Consider the following 22,948-nt stretch of genomic DNA (forward strand, 5'->3'; position numbering starts at 1 on the left):
CATTTGAGAACACTTAACCAGTTGGATATTCAGAGGCTAATTACTTCCTTGAGCCTCAGTTTTTTTTCCTGTAAAATAATATGAATGATACTGGTTATACTGTTTGGGGGACTCTTCAATGAAATATATATTTTTAGTGTAAACCTAAAAACTCTAAAGTCATTAAGATATTGTTATTATGTTTCAGGGTTTATTCTAACGTAATTTTTGGATTTTGCAACCACTTTTCTTCATTTTTCCTTTTTTTTAAGTTTTCTTTTTTTAAGGAAATGAATAATATATGGACATCTAGGTGGCATGGAGAATAGAGAATTTAACTTGGAGATAGGAAGATCTGAGTTCAGACTGCCTAAGTCACTTAATAGTTTTGTGACCCAAGGCAAGTGACTAACTCTCGTTCAGCCTTGATTTCTTAATCGATAAAATGGGTTAATAATAATACCTAACTCAGTAGTTGTGAGTGTTAAATGAGATAACTTGTAGAGTGCTTTGCAAACCATAAGGTATTATTATAAATGTGGTGGAGGTTAGAAAGTTGCTGATGAATTACTCTCTTGACTTCATTTGTCCTACTCTAATGTACAGCTGGGTTTGATTAGAAATATTCTTCTCATGTCTGGTAAAATATGATATATTTGGATGGAATTATAAATCAAATATTTAAGCACCAGCTATGGGCTTGGCACTGTGTGGATGTGCCATATTTAAATACCATCATATCTAAAGAACACACACCAAGGCAACATGCTTCCTATTACATATTGGAAAGTAAAGATGACTATACCTCATCTTGGAACTGTAGAAGTATGGTTTAGTCCAAAATAATCTCAATTATATTTCATGCAAGCATTTAAAGATAGATGCTGTATATGGGATAGAAAATGAAAGTTTATTTTTGGTACATAGGTTTTTATGACAATAAAGATAATTCACATTTATGTAATGCTTTAAGATTGATCTTATTTGACAGTTTTAGGTTTATCCATTTCTTATTATGGAGAATATTTTCATGCTCCACTCACTAACCTGGATGATATAAACAAGTGAGCCTGAGACCTAGCCTCACAAGTTTCATGTAGCTGATTCCTGTTTAGTCTTCTCAAATCTCTTATTTCTGGATTACAATGTTATTTTAGATTCTAAAGGAATACAGACAAAGTTAACATTTTCTTTATTGACTTTTTACATGTATTGGTTAGCATTCAAAATGAATTGGTTGTTTCAGCGGTATCAAAGTCTTGCCTTGAAGGAATATTTGCATGGTTCTTTGCTTTTATTACAGTGTAGAAGATTCTCAGTAAGGGCATTTTGGCACTTCTTAGGTAGATGATAGTAAAAGTTCACATATTCCTTAAAACTGTCTTGTAAAGACTTGGCTTACTTGATAGCTTATTCTTTTCTTCTAGGAAAGTTGAGTTATAAATATAACTTTAATGGAAAAATCATAATCAAGCATAATTAATTTGGACTCTACTAATTAAGAATATGTTTGAACTAGGACTGAATTGAAATTATCCTTTTGTAGCAACTAAGTTAATGCATAGAATACTATAAATTTTTTAAAAGTTCTAAAACTAAAGAACTAATTGATTTTTAAGTATTCTCCAATACTCGAAAAACACCTATTGACTTATACTTGGTATGCTAATTACAAATCAGTAATTAATTTTCCATAATGAGGCTACTCTGCCTTTGTCAGTACTTTGTTAGACTAATTCTTGATACTGAGTTTATTCAAAGGTAGTGACAATATTTCCTTTTAAAAATTGATTGATTTGTCCCTAATTCAGCTAAATTTCTCACAGTGAATATAATTCAACAAAAATTAACCACCTACTAAATATAGCATGAGTGACAGGGAGGCCATCCTGGTTTGGAAGCAGGCCTCAAAGTAAGGAAGAACTGGGAGCACAGCTTGCAACACCCTAGATCCAGTTAACTGTTCTCTCTCAATGTCTCCAAGTGTCTTTTATAAGACCATAAGTTGCTTTGCAGAACTGTTGCTTGTCTTCACTAATAAAGGGAATTTTTTTTCCTCATCTGAAGTTTCATTCAAAATAATATGCAATACAAGATTCTAGGGGAAAGAGAAGTTTTGGTTACGACTTGTATGGCTTTTACTATCTAAACAGGACTTAGAAATATTTAAGTACTCAAGAAAGGCAGAACTAAGGGCTTTGTGATAGTGTCTCAGGGTACAGGAAAGACTTCCTTGTAAGAGTTATTTTTTTGAGATATAATTAACAGAATGCAACATAATAGGCAAGAGGTTAGATTTTAAGTCCAGAAGAGCAGGGACTGACTGTCTGCCTCTTTGTGTCCTCAACCCTTTGAACAGTACCAGGCACATAGTAGGTGCTTCATAAATTTTGATTGTTTGAAAAGGAGAAATGAAGAAAATTGCATAATGGTTTGACTAGAGCATAGATGATGTGAGGAGAGTGGTATGAAATGAGGCTTAGAAGATGGGGTGATGCAAAATTAGAGATCTTTGAATGCCAGGCAGAAGAGTTAGCACAAGAGAGCCATAGAGAGAGGAGAGGGAGGAAGGGCGAGAGGTGAATGAGAGGGAGAGGTGGGAGAAGGCGGGGGGGGGGGGGGGGGGGGGGGGGGGGGAGATGGCTTTTTCTAGGGATTCTGGAGGAGGAAAGGTCAAAGAAACCATTATTCCTTTAAATTCAGCCAATTTTTTTAAACTATTTAGTACTGTGCTAGGTGTTAGAAATAAAAAGACAAAAGGAAAAGTAGTCCTTCCCTTTAGTGAGTTAATGGGATTACAGTATACCAGTCAACAAATATAAGAACATTTAGAATGAAAAGTACACCAACTGAGGACTTCAAGAAGATTCTTTTAGAACCTTGAAGGCTGTGTGATTCTGAGAGGTCAAGGATTCTAGGAATGGGGGTTATTCTGTGCCAAAGCAGAATCAAGAGGATGCTCATTTAGGCCTAGTGATTGGAAAATAAAATGCATAAAGGAGGTCAATGTGAAATAAATCTGAAAGGATAGACAGGAGATATTGTGAAGGGCATTAAAATGTCAAGCTGAGGAGTATTTTTGTAGAGTTACATTAAGGCAGTGTAGAATTAGATCTGAATACCACTTGATGTTCATTTACATTTAGCTAATGAAATTTAGGGTTTGCCAAAGATTTAGTAATACTAAGAGTCAGTGAACCTACTTTTTCTAGACTCCTTGGTCAACCCTTCATTTACTATGCCATGCCTCTCTTTAAATTTCTTAAAGTTTAAAATTTGGATTCAGTCTTCTCCATTCAATATTAATTACATAGTAAGTTATTAAGCCATTGTATTTGCTAATTTTGACATCTCCTTTTCTGTATTTGGTTTGCATCTTGATTAAAGTAATGGTAATAGTGATAAGAGCCAGTGGGCTTATAAGTAATGCTTTATTTCAACCATATAAGTAGTTTGACTCCAGGTTAAGTGCTTTTATTCTAGACTACTTCACAATAATATTAAAGGTGATGATAGAAGTAGCTTAATCATTAGTCTGTTTTGTTCCTCTTCTTTTATGCATGGAAAGGACCAAGGAGGTGAAAGAGCCTGGTTCAGTCCTATTCAATTTCACTCTTTAGGATTAGACTTATGGGCTCCTTGGTTTAGATCTAAAATAGACTTTAGGTGTCATCTTAAAGTTCAGTTCCTTCATTTTACATGCCAAGGAAACTGAGGCTTAGTTACATGACCATTACATTCCCAGTGTGTCTGCTCTTCTCTAGGCTAAATAACTCCAGTCCCTTCCGCTGATGCTATTATGTTGTGGCATAACTTCAAGGTCCTTCACCATTTGGGATTTCCTTCTCTGGATATGATATCTATATTCAAGAATTTGAAGGATTGCCTCCAAGAAAGGGGATTAAGCATTTTCTGTTTGGCTCCAATGGGCAGAACCAGCAGTAATGTATAAAAATTTCCAAGAGGGAAATAGCTTCTCTAAAAATATAACAACTGTGGGCTACCTCACAAAACAGTAAATGGATTCTGTCTCTGAAGGTCTTTAAAGGTGTTAGATAAATCGTTATGATGACTACTCTTCGTTGAATAAACCTGGGTTAAAATCCTCCATCTTCACTTTATTAGTTGTGTGACTTTGAGTCTATCAGTTTACTTGTGTACAGGAATAATAATAATAATAATAATAATAATAACAATAATAATAATAATGAGTTTATAGAAAAATGCTTTCTAATTCCTAGGAGCTATAGAAATTTGAACTATTATTCATTATAAAAAAAAAACAATCTTCCAGGGCAGCTAGGTAGCACAGTGGATAGAACACCGGCCTGGAGTCAGGAGGACCTGAGTTCAAATTTGACCTCAGACGCTTCATAATTGCCTAGCTGTGTGACCTTGGGTAAGTCACTCAATCCCATTACCTTAAACAAATAAAATAAATTTTAAAAAAACAGTCTTCCTAATAGAGCTGTTTAGAAGTGGAATATGCTGCTTAATCATGTTTTTCTCATTATTGGCCGTCTTGAAGTTGGAAGTAAAGACTTGATAACTACCTGTTTAGGGACATGATGGAGAAATATAGGTTAAACTCTAGGGCTAGGTGATTTTTTAAAATAGATTTTTCAAGGCGCAATGGGTTTAAGTGGCTTGCTCAAGGCCACAGGCTAGGTAATTATGAAGCGTCTGAGGCCAAATTTGAACCCAGGTCCTCCTGACTCCAAGGCCGGTGCTCTATTCACTGCGCCACCTAGCTGCCCCTGTTCTTTTAGTTTTAAAAAACCTTTTAAAAGCTATGTGGGGACTGCTAGGTGTCGCAGTGGATAAGGCACTGGCCTTGGAGTCAGGAGTGCCTGGCTTGCCCAAGGCCACACGGCTAGGTAATTATCCAGTCTCAGACACTTAATAATTACCTAGCCGTGTGGCCTTGGGCAAGCCACTTAACCCTATTTGCCTTACAAGAAAAAAGCTATGTAGGAAGTTCTCGTTTTCTCTCTCTCTCTCTCTCTCTCTCTCTCTCTCTCTCTCTCTCTCTCTCTTGCTCTCTCTCCTGTTGCAAAATAACATTGTTATCAATGGGTAATCCAGTTTGTCTTTGCAACCAATGACACAAGGAGACCAAATTGTTTAATTTACATTAGAGTGCTTGAGTTAGAGGAATTTTTCTCTTGGAAAATGGTGTAAGATATTGGTCTTTGCTAAATTTCTGCCAGATTACTTTTCAGTTTTCCCAACAATTTTTACCAAACAACAAATTCTTGTTTTGAAAACTTTCCTTTACATTTATCAAACACTAGATTGTATACTTGTTTGCTGCTGTAAATTGTGTATACTCTGTTCCATTGATCCTTTCTGTAGTATCTCAGAGTTTTAAGAAATACTACCTTATAACCTTTAATATGTTATTAAAGTAATAAACTAAACTTCTTTCTTTTGCCCCCCCATTAGTCTCTTTGATATTATTGACCTTTTGTTCTTGCAAATGAATTTTATTATTTTTCCAGTCATGACTTTGCATAGTATTAATAAAGTGTCCTATCAATAAAGAGCTCTTAATTTTCTGAAAGTGAAAGAATATTAGGTAGGTGGTTTGTTTTTCCTCCAGTTTCTTTAGGAATCATGAGTAAGTTAAACCAGTAGGTTTAAAAGTAGGGGAAAATATTTGAATTGACCCTGGTTCTTAATTCTAAAGCTATGCAGTTTTTGAGGTGAGTTTTGACCATACATCTTTGATATAAATTCAGTAAATTTAAGTATAATTAAATTAATTTAATTCAAAAAAGCAATTTTTTTAATGTATTGCTCTCTTAGCTGATGGGAATACAAAGTAATACTTGGCAGCAAGCAGCTTCTGTACAAGGACAACTTGTACAGAAATAGTAAATATAACATACATTCAGGAATCAAGGAATCAAAAAATGATTTGGAGTCATCCTAGAGGAATTAATCCAATGGAGTGCTACATGTTAGTATTCTTAACCTGACTATTCACATTTTAATCAGTTACTTGAATGAAAGCTTAGGTGGCAGTACCTAGGTAAGGTAATACAAAGTGAAGCAGGAGAACTCATACATTGGTGATTAAAAAGTAGAACCCAAAGATATCTTTGCAGACTGAAACAGGGTGCTGAATAGAAAAAAATTCAATAGGAACAAATGTTTTACACGAATTAAGCACAAATACTTGACAAGGCAGCATGTGAACAGGGAGATATTATTCCTCAAAAGACTAAAAGGGTTTTGTGACTTGCAAGCAACTTATTTCATCCTGTGGGGAGTTAGTCTGTATGGAAATTCCTTTAACCAGATACACCAGAAGAGCTCCTTCATAGCCCATAGTTATTTGGAGGCACTGAGTTGTTAATTGACTTATCTTTGGCTTACAAATAGTATTTATTGGTTTAACCTTGGCTCAAATCCAGGTCTTCTGTTTTCAAGACCCACCCTTTACACCATGTGGCTCTGTCTCAGACTTGGCTACTTTACAGTATTGTCCAGAGCCAAGGGAAGAGACAGACTTCCTGTGTAACTAAGGTTATGTTGTACCCAGTGAAGAGCATCACTTTTAAAAATAGCCAATGCTAAGTGACTACTACTACTACTACTACTACTACTACTACTACTACATGCTAAGTCCTGTGCTGGATGTTGGGGATACACATACAAAGAGTAAAACAATACTTAACTCAAGTAATTAACATTTTAATTATGTGGCCAAGTTGTATTGCTACAAACCATGTCAGTGATGATATCTTGAAAAAGGATTGGCGAGTGGTATAATGAGAAATGTGACTGTTGGTGTGGTGAGAAATTCTCTAATGGGATATTATAACTATCTTCAAATATTTGAAATATAAAAAAGGAATTGTTTGGCCCTAAAGGACAAACATTTTTTTTCCATTAAACAGAAGGAAGGCATTCTGATTCTTAGTGCTGTCAAGGAAAGTAGTAAGATCATTCATCATTGGAAGTTTTTAATCTAGAAACTAATTTTGGACAGATGTTACAAGAAGGACTAATGTTTTGGAAGGTAAAACCTGGATTAGGGGAATGTATGTGATTTTCTATATTTTTTAATTAAATAGTTTATTTTTTTCCAATTACACAGAGCAGTAGTTTTCATCAATTTTTTTTGCAAGGTTTCGAGTTTTACAGTTTTCTCCCTCCCTTTCTCCCCCCCCCACATGATGAAAGCAATCCAATATGTTGACAATATATGTATTGCCATACATATAGCCATGTTAGTTGTCTTGTGAGAGGAGTCAAATCAAAATGGAGAAAAATAATTGAGAAAAAATAATGCATAAGAAAACTTAAAAATTGAAGATAAATGCAACTTTGGTTGCATTTAAACTTCACGGATCCTTCTGGATATGGATGATATTTTCCATCACAAGTTTTTTAAAATTGCCTTTGATTTTTGTACTGCTAAAATGAACAAGTCCAACATGGTTGAACATCATCACTCCATGTTGCCTGTTAGTGTGTACAATGTTCTTCTGGTCGGTTCACTTCACTATGCAATTCTTGCAAGTCTTTCCAGGTTATTCTGAAGTCCCATCCCTCATGATTTCTTATAGAACAATAGTGTTCTACCACATTCATATACCATAATTTGTTCAGTCATTCCCCAGTTGATGGGCATCCTCTCAATTTCCAATTTTTTGTGGCGACAAAAGGAGCTACTGTAAATATTTTTTGTATATGTGGATCTTTTCCTAAGTCTTATGATCTCTTTGGGATACAGGCCTAGAAGTGATATTGATGAATTAAAGCACAATTTTATTGCCTTTTGGGCATAGTTTCAAATGGCTCCCCAGAATGTTTCACAACTCCACAAACAGTGGATTAGTATCCCACTTTTCCCATATTCTCTCCAACATTGATCACCTTTTTTGTCACTTAGTCAGTCTGGTGGGTGTGAGGTGGTACCTCAGAGTTGTTTTAATGTAGTCAAAATTATGCATTTATATTCTCTATCTCTTTGCCTATAAATTCCTCCCCCTCCATAAATCCGACAGATGAGAGTATTCCCCCTTTTTTTTCCTTTTAATTGGCTAATTGCCCATGAGCTAGGTGGCATAGTAGCTGGAGCCCCAGCCCTGGAGTCAAGAGGACCTGGGTTCAAATTTAGCCTCAGACACTTGACACTTACTGGTTCTATGACCTTGGGCATGTCTTTATCCTTTATTGCCTTGCACCCAGTCATCTTGATCCATGTCTGGCCACTGAACCCAGAAGGCTCTGGAGGAGAAAGTGAGACTGGTGACTTTGCACAGCCCCCTCTCACTCAAATCTAATTCATGTGCATGTCATGGCATCAGCCTCCCTGATATCATGCTCTTCTTCAAGAATGAAGGACAAATAACAAACAAAAAACTAATTGGCTAATGATATCACCATTTATGTCTAAATCCTGGACCCATTTTGACTTTGACTTTATCTTATTACAGTGTATTCAATTATTCTTTATATATTTGACAAACTCTGCATCTATTCACTGATACATTAATTAGGTGAATTCTTTGCTATAGTCTTGAGAAGCTTTAATAGCAAAAAAAATCTGTTCTGCTACCATTGCCTTTATATGCACTTTATTGCTTTAACATGCACTATATAGAACCTAAATTGGGACAGTGTTAACAGATGTGAAATAACATCAAGCAAAAAAAAATAGATGAAACATCATTGCAATTATGCCTTCTACATTTTGACTTGCCCTATCTCAGTTTTTAGTAAGTATATCACAGGTTGGCATGAGAAATTAAATGGGAATTTTTTTTGTGAGTTTCGCAGAAGTTGCAGACAACACATATGAAGGGCCAGCAGATGACAATGAAGTTTAAAAACTCAGAAATATATAAATTATATTGTTTAATGTCAATATCCTTTTTTCTTTTAATACCATTTTACAATTTTTCAACAGGGTACAGTAAAAGAAAGATTCAGACTTCTTCTTGGGTATGAAGGGAGGGTCAAAAAAATTTAGGCAGATTTTCCCTATGTGGGGAAGAAGGCAGCACTGTACTCCTAACCTCTGTTTGGTGGAAGGGATTACCGAAATGTGAAACTGAGTCTAAATGCTATTGGATCTTAGAGAAGAGGAAGTGATTAGGGAAAGTAGTTTAGGGAAGCCCTTGTGGAGAAAATATTACTTGAACTGAGCCTTTGAAACCTTTGATAGTTACTATTAGGGGGTTATTAGAGGGAAGATTTTTGAAACAATAAATACAATTGCCATTTTAGGTACACACTCAGTTTCACTGCCATATTCTCATCCTTATTCAACTTATTTACTCTGGTTATAAACACTGCCTGTCCTGTTGTAAAACAAACTCCCTTTTATTCACCAGTTTTTCCTTGTTTCCTAGCTTTGCATGTTGTTTTGTTGATTCATTTCAGCTATGTTCAACTCTTTATGACCCTATTAAGAGTTTCCTTGGCAAAGATACTGAAGTGGCTTTCTATTTTCTTCTCCAGCTCATTTGACAGATGAGGAAACTGAGGCAAATAGGATTAAGTGACTTGCCCAGAGTCACATAGCTAGTAAGTGGCTTGCATATGGTAAATGCTTAATAAATTTTTATTTAATTGAAACTTTATTGTGACTTAATGACTCAACTTCTTTTGAGATATCCTTTGAGTGGAAGATATTAGCAACTGGGACCAGGAAAAGCCTCCTGCTAAAGGCAGCAATTGAGTATTGAAGAAAGTCAGGCATTTTGGATAAGTGGGGAGGAAGAGTTCCTAACATGGAGGATAGGCAGTGCCAAGTCATAGTGTTTTAACTGAGACACATAAATAAACCAGAATGGCTGAACTGTACAGATTTAGAGGGAATAGACAGATGAAAGAGCTAATTTGCAAAGATTCTAAAAGAAGAGCTGTGTGAAGAAATTTGAATGTTATAGAGAGAACTTTGAAGATATTGGAACTTTAGAGGTAATATGGAACCACTGGACTTTTTTGGAGTAGGGTGTGCCTTAATCATATGTGTATTTTAGGAGAATCACTTTGATGGCAGAGTGAAAGATTGATTATAATGGGATCAGCAGACTTTCCAATGAGACAGATAGGAGGCTATTCTAATAGGTGAATAGAAGTGAAGAAAACTGTTTATTTAGAGAAAAGGGAACTTATTAAAAGAGACATGTTCTGAAAGAATTGATAAAATCTGTCAGCTGATTGGATAAGTGGAGAGTGGGTGAGTCAATGATGAAACTGATGTTTTGAACTTGGATAATTAGAAGGAAGGTGATTGATGCCTCTGACAAGAATAGGAAAGTTTGGAAAAGGTAACTTTGAAGGAAAAGATAAGTTCTGTTGTGGACATGTTGAGTTTTAGTTGCATATGAATCATTGTGAGAAAAAGATCATTTGTACTTTTGGAAAAATTATTTTCAGTTGAATGGCAAAGATTGAGGAATAAGAGGATAGGAAGTGGAAACAAGGTGTATAGAATACCTGGGGAAGGACGATGGCTTAAGGGAATTAAAATTTAGTAAAGGTTTTTTTCTTTTGTTTCTAAAGGATGAGAAGTAATATTTTTAGGCAGCCAGAAAGGATCCAGTAGATATGGAGAGATTGAAGATTAGGCAGAAAGAAGATAATTGAAGTACATTTTGCTGGAGAAGATAGGAAGGTATAGAACCCTGGCCCTGGAGAAGGAAAGTTCTGAGTTTTAGCTTCGTCTCTGATAGATACTAGTTATATATTTAGAGGTAAGTCAGTTAATGCCTTAATTTTATTTATTTTTTATTCATTTTTTATTTTTTAGGTTTTTGCAAGGCAAATGGAGTTAAGTAGCTTGCCCAAGGTCACACAGCTAGGTAATTATTAAGAGTCTGAGACCGGATTTGAACCCAGGTACTCCTGACTCCAGGGCCGGTGCTTTATCTACTATGCCACCTAGCTACCCCTATTTTTATTTTTTTATTTTTTATTTTTTTTATATTTTTGTGGAATGAAGCATCTTTAATTGTGGTCACGGGAGTGCAGAGCAAAGTGAATTTCCTAGCTCCAAGACCCATGCAAAAGTTTCTTATACCAAGGGAGCGAGGGAGGGAGAGAGAGAGAGAGAGAAGGATATTAGAAGCTGAGATCCCATTTGAGCTGGGTTCTTTTTTTAATATTTTTTATTTTTCCTTTTTAGTTTAATATTTATTCTTATTTTGTACAAATAATGTTTTTTATACATTGATGAAATATTCTTGTTTAAGAGTAAACAAAATACCCCCTCTCCCAAAAAAAAATAGACTTGCTTGAGCGATAAAATAAAGGGGAGAGAAAAAAATTAAAATTAAAAAAAATAGTAGTAATAATTGTAGGTATGGCCAGGTGGTGCAGTGGACGGAGCACCAGTCTTGGAGCCAGGAGCACCTGAGTCCATATCCGGCCCCATACACCCAGCAATCACCCAGCTGTGTGACATGCAAGCCACCCCAACCCCACTGCCCTGCAAAAACCAAAAAAAAATAAAAAAGACCCAAAATAAAATAAAATAGTAATAATAGTAGGGGTGGTTGGGTGGCAGACAGAGCAATGGCCCTTGAGCACAGAGCACCCGGGTCCAAATCCGGCCCCAGACACCCAATGGTCACCCTGCTATGCGGCCCCAGGCAGGCCACCCAGCCCCATTTGCCCTGCACCCCCCCAAATAATAATAATAAAAAATGTGCTTCAGTCTGTGTTCCAACACCAACAACTCTGTCGCGGGTGGATCACATTCTTTATGATAAATCCATCACAAAAGTTACTTCCATATTTTTCCACCATTGCCATTGCTGATCACAATTCCTTTCTTTGGTATTTCTCCACTACCATGTACTATATTTTCTCTCTCCTTTCACTCTGACTCTGCTGTAGGGTAGTCAGAGTGTCGCAGCAGACAGATCCCTGGGGCCAAGAGGCCCTGAGCCCCCATACCACCCCTTAGGCCCAGCATACCTGGCCCTATGGTCCCGGACAGGCCATCCAATCCCAGCCCCTTGAAAGAAGTAAAAAAGAAAATGTGTTATATCTGACCACTCTCCCCCCATGGTGTACCCTCTCCTCCATCACTCACATCCCCCCCTTCCCCTTGTCCTCTTTTCCTTACTCCAGTTACCTATACTCCATTGAGTATATATGCTGTTTCCTCTCCTAGCCACCTCTGATGAGAGTGAAGATTCCCTCATTCCCCCCTGCCTTCCCCCCTTCCATATCATTGCAATAGCTCATTGTAATAAAGAAAAATCTTAGCCTATTCCTCCTCTCCTTTTTCTTTCTCCCATTACATTTCCCTTTTACCTATTGACTCCATTTTTACACCACAATATATCTTCAAATTCAGTTTTCTCCTGTGCTTCATCTACAAAAGCTCCTTTTACCTGCTCTGTTAATTGCGAAGGTTCATATATTATCGGTATCATTTTCTATACAGGCATATATGCAGTTCATCATTAAGTCCCTCATATTTTCCCCTTCTTCTCCACTCTGCTTCACCTGAGTCCTGTATTTGAAGACCAAACCTTCTGTTCAGCTCTGGCCATTCCAACAGGAACATTTGAAATTCCCCTGGTTCATTGAAAGTCCATCTTTTTCCCTGGAAGAGGACATTCAGCCTTGCTGGGTAGTTGATTCTCAGTTGCAGGTACTCCTGACTCCTGGGCCAATGCTCTACGCTCCGCCTCCTAGCCGCCCCATCCGTCCAGCATTGTTTGCAGTTCCCAAAACCATTTAGTTTTCTAGGTTTCAATCTAGACTCTGATACTAGCTTTGTGATCCTCTGTTGTCTCAGTTTCCTTATCAGTAATATGAAGATGATAATATGTCAGTCAGTTTTTATTATTCATGGTTATGTTCTATAACGTCACCTTGAATGCTGAATTAGCAAATACTAAACCACTGTTTCTAGAAGAAATACAGGGTTAGGTTCCTCTGAGTTTCTTGTCACAACATTTACTTTGCCTCACATAGAAATTAGCAATTCTCTATCCATTTTCTGGATATATACCATATTGTTGATTTCTTAACATCAAACTCACAGCCAATCACACTGTAAACTCAGGCTCAAATGAAGCTGATCTAATGTATTTTCTCTGTAAGGTACATCACAGCCTTCTTACCCTTAGGAACACTAGTAACACTTAAGCACTATGCCTTGATGGATATTTAAAATAAAAATTTATACTAAAAAATAGTATAAAAATGCACAAACTATTACACTAAATAGATGTGGAAAGGAAACTTTTTTTACATAATGAGAGCATAAACAAGGCAAAGAGCATAACTTACAGACCTTAGCTGGTAATATGTACACTGGGTGATTCAAATTTCTTATTGCTCTGAGATTGAGCTTTCATATGAGAACTCTGCAAGTATTAATTTGGGATTTACAAATAAATTTTAGCAAGTAGATGAATTCACAAATATGAAACCTACAACTAATGTGTTGTTATAGATCAAATAAAATAATATTTGTAAAGCTATATATATATATCTATCTATCTATCAATGTTAGTTTTTTTTATATAGAATGGTTGCCTTGGTGGGAATATGAATTAAAATGAGAATTATTTTGAGAAGTTGTAAGATAGACATAAGGGAAAGAGGGAATTCTCCAGAGTCCTATCTGATGACAAATAGTACTATCTTCAAATTTGATAATAGAAGGAAATTAGCAGATAAAATAGGAGCTAGTTGGAGCAATGGGGCCAAATTTAAGACCTTTTAAAAGTTGAAAGATCTCTCAGTGTCAGAGCTGGAGGAGCAACAAATATGACCAACAGGGACACTGCAAGTATAGGAAAAAATCCTCAGGAGTAAAGCATGAGATCAAGGATAGAAGTGAAGCAGTTGTTCAGAGATTTAAGAGAATGAACATGAAGATAGTACTCATGGACAATTAGGGAAGATACAGGAAGTCAACAAGAATAATCTCTTACTGAAGTAGGAGATAAGAGTAAATTGAGTGGTTATGGGTGGAATGAAGTGCTGGAAAAATCAAGAAGATTCTGTAAATTAGCTGATCAATCCCACAAGCATTTATTAAATATCTGATATATATATGCATATATATGTAAAAGACATTGAGGATAAAGATAAAGTGGGGAGTTGATAGGAAATTAAAGTGAGAATAAAGTGGTTTCTGTACCTGTTTGTAAAAGAATAGAAATAAGATAATTGCCAAGTTAATAGCAAGGGTTCATTTGAAGATGGACTGGAAGAATTTGTTGTGGGTTAGGTCTGCTCATGAATATTTTGTTTATGTTCCCCACTTTTTTGTTTTTTTATTTCTACATCTTGTATGATATTAAAATTGTATAACTCAGTTCTTAAATGACAGTAGAATGACTTTTGGAGCATCCTTGGTTCTTCAATAGGAAACCTCTCTTTTATTCTAATATTTGAGTTCCTTTGTGTAGAATTCTTTGTTAGGCAGGGAAATGGCTTTTTTACAAAGTGAAAGTGAAAACAGATTCACATAATTGAAATAGTTACATGATGGAAGGGCAGTATGTGATTAAACACCCAAAAAGTGACAGTTAAAAGTGCTGCAGTAGGGGCAGTTAGGTCGGACAGTGGATAGAGCATCCAGCCGCAGTCAGGAGTACCTGAGTTCAAGTCTGGCCTCAGACACTTAATAATTACCTAAGCTGTGTGGCCTTGGACAAGACCCTAAATGCCATTTGCCTTGCAAAAACAAGTGCTGCAGTAATTTAGAAAAGTAGCATGTATTAGAAGGAAAAGATAACCTTTTCTGATGATTGGTATTGGATAATGTCATTGTTACGTATTTCATTAATTTGAATCATTCATTTAATCAATAGCAAATCACAACTAACTGGATGTCTTTTTTGTAGGTGCAATGGATGAGCTTCACAGCTTAGATCCAAGAAGGCAAGAGTTACTAGAAGCTCGTTTTACAGGAGTTGTAAGTGGAAGCACTGGGAGCACTGGAAGTTGCAGTGTTGGAGCTAAAGTAAGTATTGAGGGGTTTTTTTGTATTTTTTTTGTATTTTTTTTTTTTCAAGGCAGTGGGGTTAAGCTACTTGCCTAAAGGTCACACAGCTAGGGGTGGCTAGGTGGCATAGTGGATAAAGCACCAGCCTTGGAGTCAGGAGTACTTGGGTTCAAATCCGGTCTCAGACACTTAATAATTAAATAGCTGTGTGGCCTCGGGCAAGCCACTTAACCCCATTTGCCTTGCAAAAACCTAAAAAAAAAAGTCACACAGCTAGGTAATTATTAAGTGTCTGAGATCAGATTCGAACTCAGGTCCAGGGCCGGTTCTGTACACTGTGCTAACTGCCCCCTAAAGTAAATATTGTTTTAATAAACACTTTAATTTATATCAAATTATTTAAAATATAATTTGCAAAGGATCTCTTTATTTTTGTTTTGTTTATTATTCATTTTTATTTTTGCACAAATGATTTTTTTTATCCATTACTAAAATATTCTTAAGTGTAAACATAATACCCCTCCTCCCCAAATATAGACCCTCATGAGTGATAAAGGAAAGAGAAAAAAATAAAATTAAATAATAATAGGGGCAGCCAGGTGGCATAGTGGACAGAGCACTGGCCCTGGGGTCAGGAGCACCCAAGCCCAAATCCAGCCCCAGATACCCAACAATCACCCAGCTGTGTGACCCTGGGAAAGTCACCCTAACCTCATTGTCCTGCAAAAACCAAAATAATGATGATAATAATAATAATAATAATAATAATAATAATAATAATAATAATAATAATAATAATAATAATGATACTATAAATGTGCTTCAGTCTATGTTCCATCATCACCAGCTCTGTCACAGGTGGATCACATTCTTTATGTTAAGTCCATCACAAAAGCTACTTCCATATTTTCCCACCATTTCCATTGCTAATCGCAACTCCCTCTATTCCTACTTCCCCACTACCATACATTATATTTTCTCTGTCCTTTGACTCTGTCCCCCTTTTTAAATGTGCTGGTGCTAGGGTAGCTGAGTGGCACAGCAGACTGATCACAAGCCCTGGGGCCAAGAGGTCCAAAGCCCACATACCACCCCTAAGGCCCAGCAACTACCTGGCCCTGTGGTCCTGGACAGGCCATCCAATCCCAGCCCCTTGCAAGAAGTAAAAAAGAAAATGTGTTATATCTGACCACTCTCCCTCATGGTGCACCCTCTTCTCCATCACTCACATCCCCCCCTTCCCCCTGTCCCCTTTCTCTCCTTTTTAATCCAGATGCCTATACCCCATTGAATATATATGATATTTCCTCTCCAAGCCACCTCTGATGAGAGCTAAGGTTCCCTTGTTCCCTCTTGCCTTCCCCCCTTACATATCATTGCAATAGCTCATTGTAGTAAAAAAATCTTATTATATGAAATATCTTAGCCTATTCCACCTCTCCTTTCTCTCACTCCCAGTGCATTTCCCTTTTAGCCATTGACTCCATTTTTTACAATATTATCTTCAAATTCATTTCTCTCCTGTGCTTCATCTATAAAAGCTCTTTTTACTATTAAATGAGAAGTTTCTTATGAGTATTATCAGTATCATTTTTCTATGCAGGAATACATGCAGTTCATCATCATCAAGTCCCTTATGTTTTACCCTTCTTCTCCACTCTTTATGCTTCACCTGAGTCCTGTATTTGAAGATCAAACTTTCTGTTCAGTTTTGGCCATTTTAACAGGAACATTTGAAATTCCCCTGATTCATTGAAAGCCCATCTTTTTCCCTGGAAGAGGATGTTCAGTTTGGCTGGGTAGTTGATTCCTGGTTGCATTCTGAGCCCTTTTGCCTTCTGGTATATTGTATTCCAAGCCTTATGAGCCCTTAATATAGTTGCCGCTAAGTCCTGTGTGATCCTGACTGCAGCTCCATGATATTTGAATTGCGTCCTTCTGGCTGCTTGTAATATTTTCACTTTGACTTGGGAGTTCTGGAACTTGGGTATAACATTCCTGGGGGTTGGGGGTTTTTTGGATCTCTTTCTGGGGGAGATTGGTGGGTTCTCTCCATTTCTATTTTGCCCTCTGCTTCTAGGGTATCTGGGAAATTTTCCTGTAGGAATTCTTTAAAAATGATAGCAGGGCTATTTTCCTGATCATGACTTTCAGGTATCCCAATAATTTTTAAATTATCTTTCCTGAATCTGTTTTCCAGATCAGTTGTTTTTTCAGTGAGATGTTTCACATTTTTTTCTAATTTTTCCTTCTTTTTGTTTTGAAGTATCATGTCTTGACTTCTTGTAAAGTCAGCAGCTTTCTTTCCGTCCATTCAAGATCTGAAGGATTTGTTTTCTCAGAGAGCTTTCTTATCTCTTTTTCCATCTGGCCAGTTCTGCTTTTTAAAGCATTCTCCTTAATAACTTTTTTGAACTATTTTATCCATTTGACTTATGCTGGTTTTTAACATGTTATTTTCTTTAGCCTTCTTTTGAATCTTGTTGACTAAGCTACTGACTTCTTTTTTTTCATGTTTTTCTTGCATCTCTCTCATTTCTTTTCCCTAATTTTTCTTCTATATCCCTCACTTTGATTTTCAAAATCTTTTTTGAGCTCTGTCATAGCCTGAGCCCAGTTTCTGTTTTTCTTGCAGTCTTTAGATTCAGGAGTTTGTACTTTCTCATCTTCAGATTGAGTATTTTGATCCTTCTTGGGATCATAGGCAATGTATTTCTCAATGTGCTGCTCCTCTTTTTTTCTCTGTTTACTCATTTCCCCAGCCTGTGCCTGGTCTTGGGGTGCTTCCTGAGCTTTCAAGTATTTTTGGGACCCCCCCAAAGGATCTCTGTGTGTGACGCTCTGTCTTCCCTCCTGGTCTATGAATGACCACAAGTCACCCCCAAAAGTTGGTCCTTACATCACACTTGGAAATTGCTTATGTAGTGCATCCCTAGTCATCTCCTTATTACATACTCACATGTCCTTGGTTACTTTTTTGCTTTAGTTTTGTAGCTTATTTGTGACTTTTGCTTTTGTTACAGTTTCCCCTTTTCCCCTTGGATTTCCACCTGAATTGAAGCTTAATACAGTAGAATCTCAGTTATGAATTTAATTTTTTCCGAAGACTGTTCATCATGTGATTTGTTCATATTGGAAAATGAACTTTACCATAGGAGATAATGTAAAGTTGGATGATCAGTATCACATCCCCAAAAATATTCATGTTAAAATAATTAGTTATAATTTTAAGTTAAGTTTTTTGTCTCTAATGCATCTGAAATACAGTAGTAATGATTAGGATACATTATAGACCAAAAATAAAACTAATTAACCTGCACTTTACCTTCTTTGAAAAGAGTTGTGGCTGCTGGCATGCAGGAAAACAGAGGGAGGAAGAGGAAGGGTTCATTCCTTTGAAGGAGAATCTTCTTCCATGAGAATATTGGGATTTTTAACATTGGGAGTGTTGTTGTCTCTTATTCTGCTTTCACTAAAAGTAAGACTTACACTACTGCCTTCAGTTATTTTTCATTCTTTAAAATGACTTTGGTGTTTTGACTCACTGATTTTTTTTTTTCCTTTCTGTTCACTTCTGAATGAATTGGAGAGGGGAGGTACTTGAAATGGGTAGACCAGTTAGGAGTCTATGCAACAACCTGGGGTAAGAGGACATGAGCAAAGGGAATGATTGTGAATAGTGAGAAGGTGAAAGCAAAAAAAAAAAAATTGCCCCAGTTGAATGTCATCCTTTCACAAGCTGTTCAAGTTCAAACATTATATTTGTACTGCAAATTTTTTGTTCATCCTGCAAGACAAATTTTGAGAAAAATATTTCCTTGTTCAGCAAAGCATACTCAAGCCAGGTTACTGATATATTTTTGTTTTATGAGAGACTGAGGCTTCATTGGTACTATATGACTTATCTTATGATATTAAACTAGGTGGTACAGTGGAGAGAGAGTGCCAGTCCTAGAGTCAGGATGATATGAGTTCAGAAATCCAGTCTGATACATTAAATCTGTGACCTTAGGCAAGTCATTTATCCCTGATTGTTTTGCATCCAGGGCCATTTCCAGTCATCCTTATTCATATCTGGCCACTGGACCCAGATGACTCTGGAGGAAAAAGTGAGGCTGGTGACTTAGCACAGTATCCCTTCACTGAAATCCAATTCATGTGCTTGACATGGCATCACCTCCTTGATATCATAGTCTTCTTTGAAAATGAAGGTCAAACCTCATCATGAGGAGTAGAGCCCAGGGTGAATCTTAGGGTTAAATCTTACTTTGTCACTGCTAGTGTTGCTATTTGTGCTGTAATGCGCTTTTTTTATCCAGTTAAGGTGACCAATTAGTTGTCTAGTTTTCTTTAGGATAGTGCTCCTTAATGTGATGTTGTCAGCAAATGTGTCTTAGCTCAGGGAGATTTGCACATTAGAGATCTGTCATTTTCCAGTCATGTCTGATTAAGCTCCTGTGACCCTATTTGGGTTTTCTTAGCAAAAAAACATTGGAGTGGTTTTCCATTTCCTTCTTTAGCTCATTTTACAAATGAGGAAACTGAGGCAGATAGAGTCACACAGCTGTCTGATGCCAGATTTGAATTCAGAAAGATAAGTCTTCTCGGCTTTAGACCCAGCATTTAAGTCATACAGATCCCAACCCTAAAAGCTCCTAGATTTTTTGAATTTTGAGTTCTGTCTGCAATTGCCTTGGTAATGCCAGACCTGCCCCTGCCCCTGCCCCTAACCTCCTCCTCAAAACCCCCCCCCCCATTTCTTATATCTCTAATGTAGTAGTTGTCCCCTCTATCCCTAGGAAAGGAAGATCTTTTTGGCTCTTATGCATTTGGAGTTATTCTGACTCAAGGTTGAAATTATATTAACTTTAAAATCTCTTCCCCCTTACTGCCTTCTTGTCTCCTCGACTGAAGAATACATGTATTTTTTTTCATCAGGTATTCATTGAATGTATTGATAAATACTCTGCTGTTTTGTTGAGCTTTTTAATCTTTTCTCTGCTAGCTATTCTGGTGGGGTGGGGAAGGAATCTGATTATTCTTGATCTTCACTCATGCTTTCTTCTTTAGCTTAAAGTCGTGGAATCTGCTGGCATTATCTTCCTTTTTGAACGTTATTTTCTTGTCTATGCTTTGGGGGTTCAACTACTACCTTAACTGAATCCTGACTAAGAATAATTTCCATTTCCTTCTTTCTACTTATATCCATCTCAGGTGTTTATAGTGGGAATTGTATTATCTCATTACCTAAATAAAATCATTAGGTTTAAAACAATACTTGTACATTTTCTTTCAAGTTCTTTTTTTCAAAGTACCATTTTTTACATTTTAAGTGAAATACCAATTTGACAATGAGACTTTTGTTTAATATGACATTTTAAAAATGATTTTTATGATTTGTTTTCTCTTTTGACTTCTACTCAGTATAGTTCCCATTCCTTTGAAAGGGAAAAATAAAGTACTAATTATATAGAAGTTTAGGATTTAAATGAACAGAAATTTTAATTTATATACTTATAGTCAAATTTAACACATTTCCTTTATTACTGTGCTTACTGTTGATTAAGTTTTTGTAACTTCAAGTCTTTATCTTTAACAGGCCTCAACAAATAATGAAAGTTCTAATCACAGTTTTGGAAGTTTGGGTTCTCTAAGTGATAAAGAATCAGAGGTAAGTAATTGTGTGTAATTTTGTTAAAAACCTGCATCACCTTTGCTAACTTGGTATTTTTCTTTTCATTAATTGTGCTTGTCCTAAAGGTTAATACTTAAAAGTTCTTTGAAATAAAACATACTGTAAAGGGAAAAATTCATTCTTATCCATAAATCGTAGCAATATTGGCAGTTGAAAGAAATTCTAGTCTGAATAACTATGTATGTGAATTTGAATTTTGGCTATATAAAAATGATCTTGGTCTTGGAATTAGAGTTGTTAGGAATAATTTTAGAATATTAAAGTTCAAAAAATATTGAGTGTATATATATATATATATCAGTATTTCTTCTTTATAGTTATTCTTTCACCTTCTTAGTTTCATCCTGAAATATTTGTTTCTTGTGTGTGCATGCATGCATGCATGCTTCCCTTTGTGGGGCATAGATATTCCTCTTTTTAGATTTTGCTATTGCTGTTCATTCTTTTATGTAATTAAAAATCTAAAGAATTTCTCTTCTTTACCTCATGAAAACATGTATCGAATATGTATGCATTTGGAGTTGGAATATATAGATCAATTTTGAGCATGCTGTACTTAATAAGTAAGCATTTGTGTTGGAAAGTCTTGAGATATTCCATAGTTGAACATGCATTTTCAGTTTTGGTTGATTGATCCTTTGAAGTTTCATCTCACTAGACATTATGGCAATATGGTAGTCTTTCATTAAATAGTTTATACATTTCATATTTTTCCTATTTGTGTAACTGCCTTCTGACTTTGATCTATTCCAATCTTTGTTTTTCTTGGATTAGAGTAGCTATGTTGTGTTAACATGATCAAATGACTTTTCAGCACTCAATTACTATAGATTTGTTATTGGACATTAGTAGAGAGAGAGAGTACTGAAAAAGCCATCTTCATGTTGTGTGGCATTCATAAGCATCTGATCTTCTATTGCCTGGATCATTTTATGGAGTAATCTACAGGCATCCTCAAACTCCAAAGGAGTGTGGCATAGGGCTCTGACTCACCAGGCTTTCCCTTCCACAGAGACAACTGGCAGGCAGCTGAAAGGACCCTGTACAAGTGAATGGGACCTTATCTGCAGTAGGTTCCCTTGAGGTAAGCTTTAGCAGGCCCTCTTGAAACCAGTTACCACAGATTAGATTTTTATATTAATTTAGTCTGAACCTAGGGCCTCAATTATTTTTAGGTTTAGATTTAGCTAAAATAGTTTCTTAAAAATCCTATGGTTATGAAAGATATTTTCTATCAATTTCTAGAAGTTTGAGGCACTTCTTGCTTGATAATTTCATAGTATTAGGTATACTTGGTAAATTCACATACTTCTATTTCATAACCATTTGTTTGGTCAGGGCCAGTGAGGCATTTTAGACATGGTATTTAATTTCTTTTCATTTAAACCAATGTTCCTATTTAGTTTTTATTAGAAAGTGTTAGTGAATAAAGATGTACGTGATTTATAACACTGTCATCTTTTTTCCATGTTGTTTTGCAGGCTCCTTCTTGCTTCCAAATAGGTGTAATAGGTTTTTAGCATTTAGGGTTCATTTACAAGGAATCAACTTTTTAAAGAAAAATTTTACTCTCTTTAGAAGATTTACAAGGATGAATTAAATTTAGTATGTACTTAATAATGTTAAATATGGTACCTTGACTGGGCAGAGAGTGCCTTTTGCTCCATAATGTTGTTAGTGTTTTTCAGTGTGACCCATTCATTATGTGATGCAGCTTTTAGATTGTGGCAGGGGCAGCTAGGTGGCGCAGTGGATAAAGCACCGGCCCTGGAGTCAGGAGTACCTGGGTTCAAATCCGGTCTCAGACACTTAATAATTACCTAGCTGTGTGGCCTTGGGCAAGCCACTTAACCCCATTTGCCTTGCAAAAACCTAAAAAAAAAAAAAAAGATTGTGGCAGTCCTAGTCTTTTAAAAAGCCCTCAAACTTGCATCTGTACCTGATGAATCAGAAAAGTTCATGAAATAACTTCTTGCCTCCCTAATGTGGAAATAATAAGGAAAATAATGGCTTTGTGATAAATTTATTCTACAAGTTGATTTAGTGATTTTTATTTTTTTCCCTGTTTTAGAAAAAAGATTTGAAATTATTTAGGGAATAAATCTTTTCCCTTCCCACAGCCTACCATCTTTTCTCCACCCCACCCCCGAAAATACTTATACATATACTGTTCTTCTGGGGACGCTGATTGGAATCATTCAAAGCTTTGTCTAAGGTGCTATGATAGTTGGTGAAAACTATGACCCACATTGATCAGACTGTACTTAGCCAGCTAGTCATAGATCCCTCTCTTTTAGTCAATCAATAAATATTAATTAGGTTTTAAACCTAAT

General features: G+C 36.2%; 1 protein-coding gene across 4 annotated transcripts in view; it reads left to right on the plus strand.

The window, feature by feature from the left end:
* TLK1 (tousled like kinase 1) overlaps positions 1–22,948 on the plus strand; it is a 164,526-nt gene that overhangs the window by 43,388 nt on the left and 98,190 nt on the right. For 2 of the 4 annotated variants that reach the window (XM_074215727.1, XM_074215728.1), the window contains 2 exons: positions 14,820–14,938; positions 20,520–20,591. In XM_074215727.1, the coding sequence (XP_074071828.1) occupies positions 14,820–14,938; positions 20,520–20,591 (191 nt within the window). Of the gene's footprint in view, positions 1–4,900; positions 9,523–14,819; positions 14,939–20,519; positions 20,592–22,948 lie in introns of those variants that run through there. The other 2 variants (XM_074215731.1, XM_074215729.1) reach the window with 2 other exon arrangements.

The sequence above is a fragment of the Macrotis lagotis genome, chromosome 1, assembly GCF_037893015.1.
Source record: "Macrotis lagotis isolate mMagLag1 chromosome 1, bilby.v1.9.chrom.fasta, whole genome shotgun sequence".
Taxonomy (NCBI): Eukaryota; Metazoa; Chordata; class Mammalia; order Peramelemorphia; family Peramelidae; genus Macrotis; species Macrotis lagotis.